At 32.8% G+C, this 19,062-nt stretch overlaps 1 protein-coding gene across 10 annotated transcripts in view; it reads left to right on the top strand.

The window, feature by feature from the left end:
- Nucleotides 1-19,062, top strand: part of Mmd (mind-meld) — a 497,564-nt gene that overhangs the window by 333,662 nt on the left and 144,840 nt on the right. For all 10 annotated transcript variants that reach the window (XM_064215710.1, XM_026645750.2, XM_026645749.2 and 7 more), the window contains one exon: nucleotides 15,657-15,736. In XM_064215710.1, coding sequence (XP_064071780.1) covers nucleotides 15,657-15,736 — 80 coding nt within the window. The remainder of the gene's footprint in view (nucleotides 1-15,656; nucleotides 15,737-19,062) is intronic.

Raw genomic sequence — 19,062 nt, 5'->3', positions numbered from 1 at the left:
CCTCAGTTTTTCTCTCCCGGTGCTCCCGTTTCAACTGAACTAAACAAGCAATTTATTTCTCAAGGACTGTAAACAATATAAAACTATTGAAAGAGCTGTTAGCGAAGTCTCCTAGTTACCATGAACAAAGGCGAAATTTACTAACGAGACGATATTCAATAACTATAAATTTTCCAACTATAATAAATTATTTTGACGCCGATAACTTTTACTCTGATATTATAATGCTTATAAAATCATTTTATTTAAGGGTCCTTTCAAGAAAATGGAGGAATCACATTTTCTGGTACAGTATACTTAAAACCTACTAATATATATAAAATTCCTACTTTCAAAGTCTATAATTCAAATCCTAATCTAAATTATAAACCTTCTTTCTCAAATTTCGTTATTAAAACTGCTAGTTTAAAAATAGTCCGCTACATTGTTCCGTCTTTCAACAATGGGTAGTGTAATCACGCTAAAAAAGCAAAGACCTCCCCTTAGACGAGAGAATATTCTAGAATCCATCATCTTACCGAGAAGGTCTATTTTAATGCCTTATTACAAGTAATAAAGACGACCGCCTCCAGATAATCTCAAAGATTAAGTCAGAGCTAAGATAACTGGGGAAAGATGTCTGTGACCTCAGCAGCAGGCTCATTGAAATTATGATTCAAAATAATTATTCGATTCAATTTCATTATATTTCAAATGTATTTTAAATTTAATAGACTCTTATGAAATTTGGTTACAGATAACTTTGAATAGAACCTAAATATATTTATAACCAATTTAATTATCAGAAGGCAAACTCGAACGATTTAATTCGATGGCCTTTCTTAGTTTAATATTTGGTGTTTCGTCTAAAGAATTATTAATAATACTTACTTTGAAACATTTTCGTTTAATAATTAGCAGAAGGTATATAATTGAATAGAACTTGTTACAAATATAGAGAAAATTTTGTTTTTCATTAATATAAAGTTATATATTTTAATTGTTGATATTTAGGTTGCCCTCAAATTTAACTCGTATCACATACAAAAAAAAAAAAAATTACGAAAAGATTTATTCGACGAAAGTTTGAACGAGAAAAACATCGGCAAAATTTCCAAACGTAACACGGTTAAAAGTTATATCGTAAAGTATAACATCGTGTAAATTTTATTAGAGTATCGGAGCGGAGCTGTCAATTCGTGTCTTGCGGGTCACTAGCGATGTGGGTCCTAATTTGATAAGCAGTGCCCTCGGAAATTAGTGTGTTGTTTTCCACCGTGCGAGTGTGAATAACGGAATTCCATTAATATCGTTAACGCTGACACTTTGTTGACTTGTAAACATTGATCTTTATGTGTACGATCTAATGGCGTAGATTTAATTTAAGATACGTAAATTCAAATACTTAAGGTTCCTAGTTTCAAGACCCAATAAAATCAAATTAAGATTAAATTAGTGACGTTGGCACTTCTATAATTCAAACACACACAACGAACACATTCCAAATAGTAATTTAACTATTTTGAATAAAGGTTATTTGGAGATGAAGCAGTGGCTTGATTCTTAACCGAAGATTTCGGCTTCAGACCCGGCTAGCACCACAGAATTTTCATGTGCTTAATTTGTGTTTATAATTCAACATCGTGAGGAAAGCAGTGCTGAACCTTCAAAGCATTCTCTTTATAAAGGAAAGGTCTTATCCCAGCAAAAAAAAACATGTCTATTACGTTACCTTTTTTATATACCTAATATTTTTAATTGCTGTTATTAGCATTTTCTTTTACATTCCTTAAAGTCAAAGTCAAAGTCAAAAATCTTTATTCAATATAGAAGTGTTTACACTTGCTTATTGATTGTCAAAAATCTACCACCGATTCGGAATTTAGCACCTCGAACCTGAGAAGAACCGGCGAAAGATACTCAGCGGGATATATTTTTTTACTTCTTACATCTCCAATGCGCCTCCAATCTTTGGAACTATGTCATTATCCCTTGGGCCTGTGCTTGTTCTGGCTCACTCACCGCTCAAACCGGGAGACAACAATAAAGAGTATTACTGCTTGGCGTTTACATATCACTACCATTACCTATCACTACCACTGGATACCTACCCAGACGGGTTTTCACAAAACCCTATCTCCAAGTTTCTTAAGCTCGTTTTAAGAGGGATGGCGATAACAACTTAAGACTTAACGTAAAGCCCGATTTTTAGATTTCCAAGCATAGTGAGGAGAACCGTGAAGCATTTAGCTTAAAATTTAGACGCTTGTAATGTTCATGACGTAAATATTTTCTTGAACGAAGTGTTATAGTTTAGAGCTGTACAAAAATAAATAAGGCACATAAAGACGTATTATTCTCATTTCCACTTAAGTATGCAAGTAAGTGCTTAATAAACGAGTGTACGATTCGAGATATTATAGTTTTAATACTTAAAAGCTAAAATGATCGCACTTTCTTGAAAGTTTCTTGCAAGTTTATTAACTGTTTTGTCCTTTGGTAGTTTTCAAAATTTCGCTTACGCTACGTACGTAGGTACGCTTAATTTAATATGAACGTAAATATGTATTTTTATAATGTATCGTATGGAAAATATGAGTATTTTCAACTACTGCAGTAACCGTTGGGTATTTCAAAATTATAGTTAGTTTATTAATTCACATATATTTGGTTTGCTATTTAACATGACTTTGAATTTGATACTTAAAACGACGTCCACTAACTCAATTTAGTTGAGTTTTTTCTTTCCAAAAATAACGAACATTTTGGGTAATTGCAAAACCAAATATAATCATTTCCAGTAAACGCATGACACGGTACTGTTATTACATTTACAATATGTTTTAAAGATAGATAGATGTCAAATACACTAATTGCCTTTTTACAAATAAAATATGCAACACAAGCAGGATTAATATTATTAAACGAATTCAACTGAATTTATATAAAAAATATAAATATAATTTATATTTATTAACTCGTAGACAATAGATCGCTAATTATAAAGAAAATTTGTAATGAATTCTCCAAAAAAATATTCAAAGTCTAACGTTGCCTAAATCAACTTTTTATTTGATATTTGATTGACCTTGATTTGATTACGAATACATTTTGACTTATTTTTACGTTTATTACGCTTCGGATTTCATTTGTTTTTCCCTCTTGTCCTTTTTGGTTCCGTATACACTTTAAAGTGAAGTGTTATCTTTCATATTGAAGTCTTTGATGTCTGAAGTGGTTCGTGAGCGTATTGAAATCCTTCTTAAGGTAATATTAGATATTAGACATTGGATTCTAATATTGTACTCCTGGTTTCAACGGAGGAATGATTAAGAGTACTTATAAATATTAAAGAACTTGAGTTTGTTCTTCTGGAATTAGTTCGCAGATATTTTTGACTAACTGCAAGTTAGTAAAGTTGAAAGTTTTACGAAACTATCTGAACCAGAAACCTAGTAATAAAATAATATTTTAATACGTAAGATAGTTCAAATATAATATAAATTCATATACATAGAACATTTACTCGTTTCTAGGGCTTTGTGCAAGTCCGACTGGGTAGGTATCCTCTCAGTATAATATAATGAGAGGATTACATTATAATCTTCCGGCAAAATTTAGACTATTGACGTTCAAATGAAATACTAGTTACTTAGTTAATCTGGGACAATAATTTTACTCGGTGGTTGGCATTTTAGAAGCCTGTATGGGTAGGTACTCCTCATTCGTCAGACATTCTACCGCCCAAGTATTAGTTAGTATTTTTGTATTCTGGTTTGAAGTGTGACTGAGCCAGTGTAACTATACCTATGTACATGAGTCGAAGCATCTTAGTACCCATGTTTGGTGGCACATCAGCGATGTATGACTGTGGATAATGGTAACTACTTTCCATCAGGTGGTACAATTGCTTGTCAGCCTACTATACCGCTAATTATACAAAAATACATGACCTGAACCATTAATGGAATTAAACTTATTTTGATAAAGTGATTAAAATATATTATTGTACATATTAAACAATATATTTTATTTTATTTTATATTTATTTGAAGGTAAAGCATTCTAGTTGTAATTAAAATAACTAAAAGAAAAGCTTCCTATCTTGGGAAAAATGTTATTATTATAATAACACCTTCAAAGAGGCGGTCCGAAAACAATACAAGTTTTCGGTGACGCTCACCTTGAGGAGTGCAAACTCATTATTATCAAAAAAAATATCATCACAGGAACCTAGACTCTATTCCAAAGCACTTAAGATCTAGAATCGTATGCGATTAGAGAAACAAAGAAACCGGATCGACTTTGATATCGCTCTAAAAAAACAGCTACCAAATTAAATTTTCCACGTGCCTTAAGTATTACTTGTATAGGATGAAGTACTGTATAATTACTCCCCCATGAAAGAGAATCGGTTATGAATTCGCCGTCTCTTTCCCTCAACCATTGACCTATATCACAAACTTGTTTTTGCTTTTCAGGCCAAGAGACGCCGAGGACTGCGAAATTCTACATATAGCCTATGTACTTTTTGAGCTATGTCAATTTCCGTTGTAAAAATAATGACTGGAAATATGTGTATATGGAAACATAAATATTTCGTGTCGTCGTTACCATTGAATTAGTTCATATAGCTTGAATGACCTTGAAAATTTATCAGTAATAATTAATTATTAAATAGAGATATTTTTTATTTTTAATTCAAAAAGCACACTGGCTCACAAATCGACACAAACCAATACAAAGCATTTTTATTTGTCGATATCATATAGCGTAGCAAAGCGTAGATTTGGTATAATCGCGGTCTTACATGAAACATTTCGTAGATTTTTGGATCAATATGATCTAATTCATTTTAAATTACTAAAACTTACATTTATAATACTCTTCTACTAATCGAAACCAAGTTTCATTTATATCAGTAGCCCGATACGTTGCCAATCTAATAATTATGAGGCCGTTTGAGTCTGCAATAATTTAGTCACACACACATACACACACCTTCGGAATGAAACAAAATATTCCATTTATAATAGTGGTTAAATACATAATAACATACATAATCAGCCTGTAAATTTCCCACTGCTGGGCTAAGGCCTCCTCTCCCGTTGAGGAGAAGGTATGAAGCATATTCCACTACGCTGCTCCAATGCGGGTTGGTGGAATACACATGTGGCAGAATTTCGTTGAAATTAGACACATGCAGGTTTCCTCACGATGTTTTCCTTCACCGCCGAGCACGAGATGAATTATAAACACAAATTAAGCACATGAAAATTCAGTGGTGCCTGCCTGGGTTTGAACCCGAAATCATCGGTTAAGATGCACGCGTTCTAACCACTGGGCCATCTCGGCATAGTGGTTAAGACATCTGGTAATTCCTAAGTTTCTTAAGATGACTCAACAAATCAAAATATTGTTCTTTTTAGAAGGCTGTTGTAAGCACTTTTTGAATGGCTATCAAAGATTAAATTAAATATAAAGCGACCACAGTGTTTGTTTGTAGTCTCTACCTTAAAGAAGAGGCAAGAAACTCATTATTAATCTTTTTCTTAATTTCATACACACATGTATTTATATCCAATTATAAATATATGGTTGCTATTTCGAATTCAACGAATACCTTATTTCGAATATATCTTTTTCCACTAATGTTATTTTAACATATGATTTAAATTAATTACATGGAATTAAAAATATGCTAATTATGTAATGAAATAGATACCTTGCCCTTCCTGGGAGAGTATTTATATAAGGTCAATACCTATAAATAATCAATACCTTATATCATTTTGTGGAATCGGTGACTTGGTTTTATAGGTTCATTTTTAATTATAGTGTTTAAACAATTATTGTCAGAAACACTATTAAAAATAGTCTATAGTATTATACACAGTATATGTATCTCATTACTTACTGTGTTATTCCTTGAAAGTGACGATATAGCACAAATCACCGAAATTGTAATAATTCGAAAACTTAAAACATTAAAACGAACAGCGCCATTTGGCTGCAGATCGATCACGATCAAAACGAATTTATTTTGTGCCAACTCCCTCTGAAGATGATATGGTTTAATACATATTCCTTGAATCGTATTTCGTAATCACGAGTAAACATCTATTTACGTCAAATATATAAGCAACTGATTGACTATATATTTAATTTAAGAAAAAAAAAATCTATTGAATTTTTTGTTGATTCTTCTCCGGGGAATCTACATTCAAATCCGGTACTTCACTCAGTTCAATCGTGTAAAATGTATTCAAAATGCTTGTGAAAGTCTATTTAAATATGGAATAGTTTAGTTTTAGGTATCGAAATGAAGGCATCTGAGGCATCCTGTACTTTTTTTTGGAGATTATTTAGCCATGCTGCTCCAATGTGGGTTGATAGATAGTCATGTGACTGATCTTCATTCACACAGGTACATTGAGTTTTCATCATGATATTTTCCGCCAAACACGAAATAAATAATTAACTCAAAGCAACCCTACGAATATTCAACGGTGGCCAGTTTTGAACTCGTATTCTTTTGTTAAATCTCACGTGTCCAAACCACTGAGCCGTCACTTGTACAAACGTTTAAAATCCATGCTACACAAGTCAATGAGTTACGCCCAACATGGCCGTATCGAGTGAACTCCATTTAATTTTGTTTACCTTTGCACTTTCATTCGGAAATATAAATTTATAGATTCGAATAAAATCCACGGTCGAATGATCGCTCAAAGGCGGTTTTTCTCAAATGCACCTGCGTTATTACGGTACTCTGTTGAATACAACTTACCTCCGTTTTATTAAATTTGTATTTTGAATTGAGGAAAAATATGTGTATTATGCTTGAATCAATATCACTCGATACTGTGTCGTTTGTTCTCTTCGGAATATTTGTCTTTGTGAACAAAAATACATACCAATAAATATACGAAGTACAGATATCTATATATACAGATACAGATATATATATAAATATATATATATATATATATATATATATATATATATATATATATATATATATATATATATATATATATATATATATATATATATATCCATCTGTCGTATACAATTTATGAAATTGCTGTAAACTAAAAAGCAATAAAAATAATATTTTCCAATACTAATAAAATTGAGATGGTACTTAAGTAAATAAACAAAGAAATACATAACCCTGAACATGAACTAAAAGATATAAATTATATTCAGACGAATTGACTACCTTTTTGAAACCGGTAAAAAATACGAAAAATGGGTAAATTTGATAAATATTTTAACAAATTACGTAACAAATACTAGTTTTAACTCTTTTGTTTTACAATTGAACGTACATCCATCAATTTTTTTTAAAATATTGTTGAAACTCTCTAAATGACGTGATAAAACATATCTGCTACTCGCCGAATATTCTATCATCATAAAGGATATTTTATATAACTGTTCGGGTTTTGCAGGTGAGTGAGTTAGTGTTATTACTGGCACCAGGGACACCTTAGAGGACGATGACCTTGGCGACGCGTTGAAATCGTAATTTTTAGCAAGTTTTTACAGTACTAGTAGACCATGATTAAAGACACTACCACCACACTAAGACTACTTCTCATCAACTGCCCATATTTTCTTTTAACTTAATAACGTACAAATATAAACAGACTCATCATAATTAAGACGCCACCCCAAGATTTCGTTTAATAGTTATAAAAAATAAATAATATATAACAATCCATATATATATAAAGAAAAGTAATCTCCATACCTAAATCATTTTACCGAACAGCCTTTCAATTGACGTGTTATTTAAAATCTAAGATTACTTATATATCTAGAAAGATTTTCAGACTACAAAATAACTAACACTAACCAATTTTATTACATCGGTGTGTGTGATAATTACGCTTGACTCTCGTCAAACGTCATTGTCGTTTACATAGTATCCTAACTGTTGGTTACTATTTTTCGTGATCTATTCTTTTAGCTTTGATAGTCTATATAATGTAAACTGTTCGCAAACTACTTCTTAAAATCTATAAAAGTAAATTATTTGACACGATCTGTAAAATGCTTTAAAGATTACTCTAAATGTTACTTTGAATATTTATATTTAAATCGTTTGAAATCCACTTTTGCCGTTTTAATTAAAAAAAAAACATGTATGTACCCATACGAAAGCAATAAACATTACTACGAAAAATAAATAAACCACGAATTACGTTGGTAGCAGTACGATGGTTGAAAAAACCAATTACTTAAAATGATTTATTCAAAATTACAATTTATAATTAAAACCATATTTCTAATTAAGACTAACTTCTCGATTGAAGTCAAATCCAATAATAATTTACACTGCAAATGGATTAATAATGCATCCTCGGCTGATGCAATATTTCACAATATCCGTCCTAAATCATTTTACTTAAACAAATAATAAATTGCAATCTAAGCTATATACCTATACTATTCTATACTATGGTTCTAAGTAACTCCTCCACCCACAGAACGACAACTATTTGATGAATTTGAGCGAAAATGTTGGCGGAATGTTCGAAGGGTCTTCTAACTTCAAGACGGTGCTGGGATGCTGATGGTTGTCCTTCGTCGACTTTCCTCGTAATTATGTGTAATCTTGGCGGCTACAATTGAGTTGTACATGTGGTTTGATATGGGAATGAGAGGATGTAGTGCTTATCGTCAAGTTTCTCCATAGCTTCCCTTGTTAGTGTAATATTTGTAAATTGGCAGTAGTCTGGTAGCAATTGATTGATAATGAGCTCTTGAATACAGTCAGGTTTGGTGCTGATTTGATATGTGATGTCCTTCTCGCATAGAAACCAGTTGCTTAGCTTCGGACATTCTGTCGCGATGTACCCGAATGACATCTCGTTAATTGCAAGGAAAGGAAGGGGAGGAATTAGAGCCTGTGCTTTTTTATTTGGAACTACTGCAAGCTTATATAAGTCATACTGGTCTCTACATAAAATAGTAAATTTAAAAATGAAAACTTTTTGCCTATCTATTTAATACGAGCCAGATTTTATGGTGTCGTAATAGTCTCTTCATTCTAAATTTAAAACATGTTCTCTGCCGTAAATAGCTACAAGCTTATTAATCATTATTCTTAACATATCTGTATCTATCATAGAGTGGTGTGTTGAACCAGCTCGTATGAAGGCTAAACTATTTTCTATTCTAAATATTTCTTGCATTAAATCTTCTAGATTTTCACTAGTAATTTCTAAAAGTTGAGCGAGTTTAGCATATTTAATTAAATTATTTTCTTTATATATATATTACTTTTTAGTATTTGTTCTATCGTGGCGTTCTAATATATTACTATATTTAGACATCCAATCTTTACTTAAACTAATGTGATTATTAAAATCTAATACTATTTTATCTTGATTATTTGTTAAAGTTTGAATTGCCTCAATATATTTTAACGTATCAGTGTGATCTAAATTTCCAGTGATGAATTTAATAATGGAACCTAGTCCGTCAACGAGACCTCTTTTGGCTCGATTAGATTCTAAAGATTTTATTTGATTCGAAACTTTGCCAAGCTTGTCTATTAAGTAATTTATTTGAATTTCATATAAAGAGTAGGTATCGTTAGTCATTAAGTCATTTAAAGTCAATAAATCAGTTTGTAGCGAATGACTTTTATCCTCTATTTCATTTAGTTGTACGTACTTGAAAAAAAGTATGGTGGTAAGTAGTCAGTCTCATAGGTTTGGACCTATATAAACGTTTATAAGGCAATTTCCTGGTCCGTCATCTAAACTCTCAAGTCTTATGTCTTGGGATGTTGCGATTTGGATGATCATTAGCAGAATTCTGTAACAAATTGACTGCTTTAGGGATTCTCTTAAGCCTTGATTTTGCTATAGGGCCACACTTTTTTGATGTGTATATATGTATTGGTAAGTCGGCGAGAACAGTGTCTTGTGTATAGCGTGGGGCTGTTTTTTGTCGGCTAACTAGAAGATTTTTAATAAAGACCTGTTGTTCGGGGGCATACTCATTTTCAAGCTCACGCGTCTTATTCCTATTCTCAATCAATGCAGTTCGATCAGCAAGAGATGTGTTGTTAATTATATCGTATACCTTTTTCATTTGTTCCCTGTGAGTTTGAACATATTGTTGCAGTGATTGTTGTGTGAGGTCAATGTCAAAACAGTATCTGGGGTAAAAGTGTCCAGTACGCAAGTCAAAGGGTCTACATTTGGTGAAACTATGGATCATATGCCCATATCCATATATGGGCATATGATATGAGATTAACTATGGGTTCATCTTTATATTGCAACTTCAATATACTAAGATGTTCTAAAAGTGTTGAGAGAAATCGTTCAATATTTCCATTATCATTAGGTGAATGTGCAAGTATTCTCTGGTGGTTAATTTTGTGAATACGAGTAAATTCCATGAATAATTGATTGGTAAATTCTGTTCCATTGTCAGTAATAATTGTCATGGGGACGCCATGGTGAGTGCAGTACTGTAAAAGGGCTTGTAATATAATAAAAGCTGTTCCATCATGTAGGTGATAAGCCTGGCCATACTTAGTAAAGACGTCAATGAAAGTAACGTATTTTTCATTTTGTACCGTAAATAAGTCCATATGTATAATTTCGAAAGGTTTAGTGGCTGGGGGTACGACATTAAACTGTGGTCTGATGGGATTTCTATCACGTTTGGCTTGTCCGCAAATGGTATATTCATTAATGAATTTTGCTATCTGGTCTCTCATCTTAGGCCAATAGTATTTGCGAGATAAGGCTAAGTAACATTCGTTAATTCCACGGTGGTTAGTTTTACCATCGTGATAATGACGAATTATTTCCTGTTGTCTCAAATATTCTTTAACATTTTCTAATTCTACCTTTGTGAGAACAAGATTCATAGCAGAGCTTTTGAATTTGTCTTGTAAGATAGGAATAACTGTGTACATTGCTAAGGTTAGGTTGTTAAAAGGGCTGTTTTAACTTTGGGGTTAACATATTCTTTTACGGCATTTATTAGGTCTTCTTCTAAATTTGACTCTGATATCTGAATACTTGTATGTGTATGAGTGTCGAATGGCTTAGTCACTTTAGGTTTTTTTTTTACGTCATTAACTATAGTAAAGTGTATTTTTCGATGAAATTTGTTAAGAGGTTCGTCAGTATTGGGTATTTCTAGAATGGCATTTTCGTTGGATGTATGTATGTTGGCAGTAGAGGATCCTGATGGTTCGGGTATAATTGATAAGTTAATTCCACATTTTTTAAAAAGGGATTCACTCTCCTCATTATACAATTGAACGCGTGATAAGGCATCGGTTTTCCTTTTTTATAAATAATTGTTTAGTCATATTCACTCAGTTTAAGTCGCCATCGAGTAAGTCGAGAGTTGGGTTCTTTCAAGTTCATTATCCATTGAAGGGACTTATGGTCAATAAGAATTTTAAATTTACAGCCAAATAGATAAGGTCTGAAATACTTAGTAGCCCACACTATGGCTAAATATTCTTTTTCTATAGTACTGTAGTTCTGTACGCTGTTATTTTAGGTTCTAGAAGCGTAACCGATAGGTTTATCGGAACCTACTAAGCCTTGGGAAAGAACGGAACCTATCGCTACATATGAGGCGTCTGTCGTTAAAATGAACTCTTTCGTAAAGTCAGGGTATTGCAGTAAGGGATCGTTGGTCAGTAAAGTCTTACATCTTTCAAAACAGTTAATGTATTCGGAATCTTGGGTGATTTTATTGGATTTTTTGAGACATTTAGTCATGGGCTTAGTCACACGAGCAAAGTCAGGTATAAACTTTCTGTAATATCCTAAAAGTCCTAAGAATTGTTTTATTTCCTTTGGAGTTTTAGGCAACGGATAGTTTTCAATGGCTTTGATTTTATCGGGGTTAGGTTTAATGCCATCTTTGCTAATTATATGCCCGAGGTAAGCGGTTTCTAACTTTAAAAACTCAGATTTATCCATTTGTATTTTAAAGTTAGATTCCCGTAACCTTTTAAATACTTTTTCGAGGTTTACCATGTGCTCTTGAAGGGATGTGTTGTTCTAATGTTATGTTTGATTTTATTAGTAAATGTTAGGGCTTCCCCTTCTATTTGGAAGACGTCCGAGTACCGCGAACAAAGAGTTATAAGGTTGGCTTTCTCTTCTTCGTTTAAATGATCTATCCGTAACCGCGCTATCACATCTTTAACGCGTACATATGGTTCTTGAGTACGCGTGCACTCAGTATTAAATAAATCAACACATACCGGACGGTCGAGCGAAAATATGATATCGTTCGGTGTCGGGTTTTCTACTTCTATGTATCCGCCACTATTCAAAACGGTGGTGACGCATTCATGAATTATGGAATTACAAATGATTTGTTATTTAATAAAAACTTCGCCATCAGATGTATTGATGGGAATTCGAATTGTTTTTGAGGTATAAATTTACATTTCGCGAGTTATACATTTTAATAGGATTTGACGAGGTTTGAGTGATTAATTTACATTCTTTTAAATCTATCCGAGCTGCCCATTTGGTTAATAAATCTAAACCTATCAACCTGTCAAAATAATTATGAAAACGATAAATGAAATATTTTATATTATTACAATCATTGAACTCAGTAAAACACGGTAACATAATTGAATAATTATTACGTCTGGTCGCGTGTATATTTGTTACCTCGAAAGGATCGTAATTTAATGGAAAGTTATAAAAGTATTTCTCGACGGCTTCAGGACTAATAAAAGATTGGTTTGCGCCGGTGTCTATAAGTAATTTCAATGGAGGGTCCGCGATTTGAATGTAAGGCAACTGCCTCTGAGTTTGGAGATTTAACTCTGTCTTGGTTTTGGTAATATCGAGACCTTCTAAAAATCCTACTCCTCACGGTTTGCTCCTGGTTGTGTTTCGTCAAGTGGTTGATTACTTTCAGTCAAGTTGTATTGGGTCGAATTGCAGGGATAGTCGGGGTTAATACCACTACTATAGTCTGTATAGTCGTCGTAGTAATTGTACTCCGGTTATATGTAGTAATAATTATAATATAAGTCGTCGTTGGACGCTAATTCATTCATGTGCATTTCGCGTGTTTTAAAATAATTACTAGGTGGCGGGTTACCGAATCTATTCCAGTCATGTCCATTTACTGTTTTAGAGTGTGGTAAGGGTTTAGGTGTAAAATGGTGTACTCCACTCATGGGTTGTGGTGTCTGTTGGGCTTGCGGTGAATTATGTCAGGGTTGTAATCTAAACAAATTACTTCTGGGGTTATAGTTAGGTGGTGAGGCGCCGAAAACTCTTTGTGTATTAGACGGCATATATTGTCGAATCGGTTTAGAGAATTTGAAAGCTTGAGGCGGAGGTCGCAAAGGGCATTGTCCATCGGGTACAGGCCAGTTGGGTACCGGTACGTGGTAGTTATGTAGTTTTATCGGTGTGGAACCTACAGGGGATGTTTGCGACGGCATGTTAGAGGGCTTTACAGTATGTTGAGTTCTAGTAGGTTCGTTTCTTTGTTGCAAATACGTTACATTTATTTCTTCTTGTACGAACTCTAACGCCTTTTCTATTGTATCGGGACCCATGCATCTAATACATGATCCTAATGGTTCTTTTAAGCCTCGATCAAACGCTTGCATTGTTACTTTCTTATACAAGTCTCGCTTCGCTTGGATAGTCGTAGGGATAGTCTCATGTAAGGTCACGTATGTCATAATTGTACTAAACAAGTTTTGGCAATGTTCGTAAAATTCTTGCGGGGTTTTATTACGCTGCGTGCTAACGAGAGGTCATTATAAAGTGCCGTTTCATCACGCTGATCCGAAAAATTATTAATTAAGGCAGTTCTAATACCTAGCCAACTATCAGGAATTCCGTTAGAATTAATTGTGCAAGCGGCTGTGCCTGTGATCTTATTTAATATTCCGTTTAATAAACAAATCATTTAAAATTCCCGGTGCAGAATTTAAATATTGAATAGCTAGCTGTCACAATTTAATAAATCTAGTCAAAACATTTGGGTTTCCATCGAATTCTGGAACAAGGCAGGGGGCCTTAAAAATTACATCAGGGTCGTGAATTACTTGTTCGTGGGCCATCTTATCTAATTCAAATAATGTATCTAAATTTAAATCTAAATCTATATATCTGTTACTGTCAGCTAAATTACGACGGGCCTGACGAAATCCAGGCTTCCGAGACCTATAGGCTCTAGGGTGATCAATTTTGAAATTAAATTAAGAACTCATGAGTAGAAGGAAAGCAACACGAGAATTATTTTAGTGTACTTGCATTAGTTGCATCTGATTTTCTTTCGATGAATCGATTTCTTGATTCCCCTCCTGACTGCTGCCGATCCGTAGATTCAGGATACTCAAGCTGGAGCAGAACCTCCCGGGTTATCCGAGTATTCCTCGATGTATGAGTATTGTAGATATAACCCATGAGTATCCTACCGAATGCGCCAATTACGTTGGTAGCAGTACGATGGTTGAAAAAAAACCAATTACTTAAAATTATTTATTCAAAATTACAATTTATAATTAAAACTATTTTCTAATTAAGACTAACTTCTCGATTGAAGTCAAATCCAATAATAATTTACATTGCTAATGGATTAATAATGCATCCTCGGCTGATGCAATATTTCACAATATCCGTCCTAAATCATTTTACATAAACAAATAATAAATTGCAATCTAAGCTTTATACCTATACTATTCTATACTATGGTTCTACGTAACTCACGTATCAGTTGAACGAAAACAATAATATCGGCAATCATTGTTCCTTTCCCCTGATCGGGCATAGTTGGGTATCAAATTTGACCGCCATTAGTGTAAATCAACTCCTATCTACGATATTAAATGTGATTGAACCAATAACACGCATCACAACTTATTTATCGTGCAGTTTATTTTAAAGCATAATATGTTACCAAATTCTAATTTGATATTGTTTTTGTTATAACATTGTTAAGTCATATTTTATTTTTAATATCAAGAGTTTTTGTTTTATTATTGTAAAGGTACGTTGACTGGCTGATGATGAATAGAATCTACTACTATCTATTGTCGTTGCAAGAAATATTAACTATTCCTTAAACCACCAATGCGCCATCAAAATAGGAAATTAAGCTGTTACATCTTTTAAACCTGCAGTTATACTGGTTCAGTCATCCTTCTATCCAGAATACAACAAATAAATTTTGCTGTTTAGCGGTAAAATAGACTTGCAGAAGGTTCTACCACCAAGTGCCGTGATCTTATACTAGATGCTGCTGTTTGTTACATTACCAAAGTTACAATGAATGTATGTTAGTATGAAACGTTACAAATTAAAATACTAATGATTATGCTACCTTTGTACAGTCAATATACTGCAGCCCTTTAATAAATATATCAGTGGGCAGATTAGACTTTAAATTATTATCAAAAAGACATGTTTTTGATAAACAAGTGAATATAAAAATTTGCCGAATTCCTTTAATTTAATTTTAATTAATTTTTATTTTATTTATTATAATATACTAATTTTATCATTATTACTAATTTTATTTTATTAAAAATTATTTTTTTGTAAAAAATTAAATTTATAAACAACGTAATACAAAAGTGATCAAATAAAACTTGGAAACTATCGGCAATATTAATTTGACATTATTTGTTTCAGACCGGCAAGCACTTTCATCGTACATCACTTCTCATCAAAGCCTTCAATCACAAGTTTCGTCTTGACCTCGAGCTTAATACGTAAGTACTTATATAATATTTAATAAGACGACAAACTATTTTGTCAAAACTACATAATAAATTACATCGTCTGATGACTGATGATATAAGTTAAGTTACTTTAAGTGATATTTGAAAGTATACAAGTGAAAAGGATGTAAACGTCCCACTGCTGAGCTAAGATTTCCTCTTACTAAGAAGATTCAGAGTTTATGCCTAGATTTGTATACTCAATATGCTAATTTTCTAATTGCTGAACCATTTCGGCTCAGAAGTAATCTTTTATTGCGGCAAAAAATATTTAAAAATCTTAGTCGTGATCACAGAGAATATTTTAACCTGTTCAAAGATGAAGCATTTTCGTAATTGTATAATTTATAATGATTACAGAGCAGATAAAATAATATTGAACTAAACGCTGATATTAAAACTAGGCTACATTTGCCAATTGATGGTAAGTTGCCTAGTGACGTCTCAATAGTTTTCGAAATAGATATTCTCCTGAACTTACCAAAAATGATATTTGTTAAAGTAAAACATAATGACATTAAGGTTATATTTATGAATACAAAAAATCAAATAGTATTACGAAACGTAGCTTGAAATTGATGGATTGATTGCCAAATGTGGAATCCATAAATTTCCAAATCTCTTGATCTTTGCCAGAAAAATAATAAATCATAAATATAAAAGCAGCACTTAGCGCTCAGACACACGCGTTCTTACGGCTTATCATAAAAATGAAAGAAATCCAAACAAATGATCCCGACATCGTTTTCTGAGTAAATTTGCAAGTTTCAAGCGTCCCTTTCACACTTACATATCATTGCATCTGTCTCGTTCTATTTTTATAACTTTGCCATTCGTTGATACTTTGATATCTCATTAGTGTGCGTCACGAAATGTTGTTATGCGACTTTTAGTAAATTGTTTGTCATCCGTGGAATGAAGAGTTGTTTATCGATTACATGGAAAGTGGATTTTTTTCTGTTGCGAATCAAACTATATTTAAATTCATCGTAATATTATCGCCATTTACATAATACTTTAGAAAATCAAAATACTAGTATTTCTAACGCTTATAATTTCAAGATTTAACTGTGAAACCAATTCGGCTTATAATATGCTTTTTGATTTTATTAAAAAAAATTATTTCGATCACATTTTCATTTGAAGGAAAACCATCTGTAATAATATTTTTTTAATTGAAGCTTCAAATAAGCCTGTCCAATTTCTTCACTTGAAATTGCTTGCACTGAACAAACAAACAAGCAGTTCAAACGACATATCCACTCTGTCATTGACGTATAAAAACGAATTTAGTACGCTTCGAGCTTTGCAAATTCCAGAGCACAGCGTACAAAGAATATGACAAAAAGTAAATTTACACTACGTAAAAGGAAACGTGAAACCAAAAAAACCGACCACAACGTCGTACACTGAAATTCAGTTTTTACAGCTTTGAATTTGATTGGCGCACAAAGAACAAACAGTATGTTTACCGCCTCTCGTGTTTGTTTTTACATCGTTTTTAATAAAGTTGTCACGAGGTGGCCATTGTGGATACGGTGAGGCTTGAGCGTGGTCCTCGTACAAATCCAGTAATTCCACTGCCAAGATTTATACAAATTCATTTCTTTCATCTTTTAACGATTTCATTTCGGTGGCAATTTAAAATTTGATTACGTCTTTATTAGTCTAAGCTGTAATTAGTAATTTTAATGGAGGAATATATATAGGAACAGAGGCTTCGAATTTTTTTGCTTTAACAATATTATAGATTGTAACAATTCTTAAACTAGCTTTAAAATTAATCGATTATAAAACCAAAGGCAGGAGGCGCGTACTCCAACGCGGAACGTTATAGTGAAGCATTACGTCAATAGACTGGTTACTTTAATTATGGACGTATTAACGAGGAGACGCGTCTTTTCGCAATACCGGACTTTATATTTACTTTTGATGTATAATATGCTTTTATTACTAACAGTATTTAAAACGGGATATTTACCATGTTTTTTATTTTTATTTGGTGGAGCTCGATATTTCGACATTATCTACGAATGTCTTGTTCACGAGACTGACGTTTGCGGGTAGATGTTGATGTTCAACATAATAAAAATAAAAAACATGGTAAATATCCCGTTTTAAATACTGTTAGTAATATAAATAACCATGTTAATTTAAAATCTAATATGCTTTTGTTGAAAATGACAATTAAAAAAAAACCCCGCTGAGTTTCTTTTGCCGGTTCTTCTCAGGTATTAATTTCCGAACCGGTGTTAGACTTTTGACTACCAATAAGCAAATATAACACTTCTATACTGAACACAGATTTTTGACTTTGTTGCTTCGTAAAAAACTCTATGGTGACCTAAGTCTCATATGTAATAAATAAATAAATATTGGACAACATCACATACATTACTCTGATCCCAATGTAAGTAGCTAAAGCACTTGTGTTATGGAAAATCAGAAGTAACGACGGTACCACATACACCCAGACCCAAGACAATATAGAAAATGAATGAACTTTTTCTACATCGACTCGGCCGGGAATCGAACCCGGGACCTCGGAGTGGCGTACCCATGAAAACCGGTGTACACCCTACTCAACTACGGAGGTAAATCTAAGATTAGAATCAATTGTCAAAAGATTACAGCATTACTTAAGAGCTACAACTAAATTTCTTCGTTTACTAAATGTAATATTTACTCCCAATAAAATCATAGATTAACATAACACTGTTCGTTTGTTAATCAGGGGTTTACAATCGCTAAATTATATAGTTCGTCTTGTTCACAAAGGAGATGATTAATCTTGAAGTATGTAACTCCAATAAGTTTGTATGTAATCCTGTTTTAAGATCCTTCCTTTGTGAGATGACGGAGTAGTTTCTGTCGTACATTATTCAATGAAATTCTGTTGACTTAATTTAGTACGTACAGATTTGAAAATTTCGATTAACATATATATGAATATGTTTGAGCTCACAAACATTCTAGTTACAAAATACTGCAACGAATAACTTACCAATGATCTAACTGTATTACAATTTATTTAATTTCAAATCGATATTTATTAAACTGAGGGTCAGAGAGATACATTCCATAAATAAATTTGAAAACGAACGCCCGTATCATTACCCAAAATTGAACCGTCGCTATCCGATTGCCACCTTAAGGAGAAGCTTAGAAACGTCACGTCGGATATACCCCAACTCATATTCTCCCTGGAGCGGCAATTTCACCTTATTTACCGTCTTCCCGGTAAAATTTCCCGTAATGCGTCATATCACAAGGCACTAAAATTCACTCTTTACGATACTCTAGAATATAATAAATAA

The sequence above is a fragment of the Vanessa tameamea genome, chromosome 8 (genome assembly GCF_037043105.1).
Source record: "Vanessa tameamea isolate UH-Manoa-2023 chromosome 8, ilVanTame1 primary haplotype, whole genome shotgun sequence".
Classification (NCBI taxonomy): Eukaryota; Metazoa; Arthropoda; class Insecta; order Lepidoptera; family Nymphalidae; genus Vanessa; species Vanessa tameamea.
The sequence above is the reverse complement of the archived record's forward strand: the minus strand, read 5'-3'. Positions and strand labels throughout refer to the sequence as shown.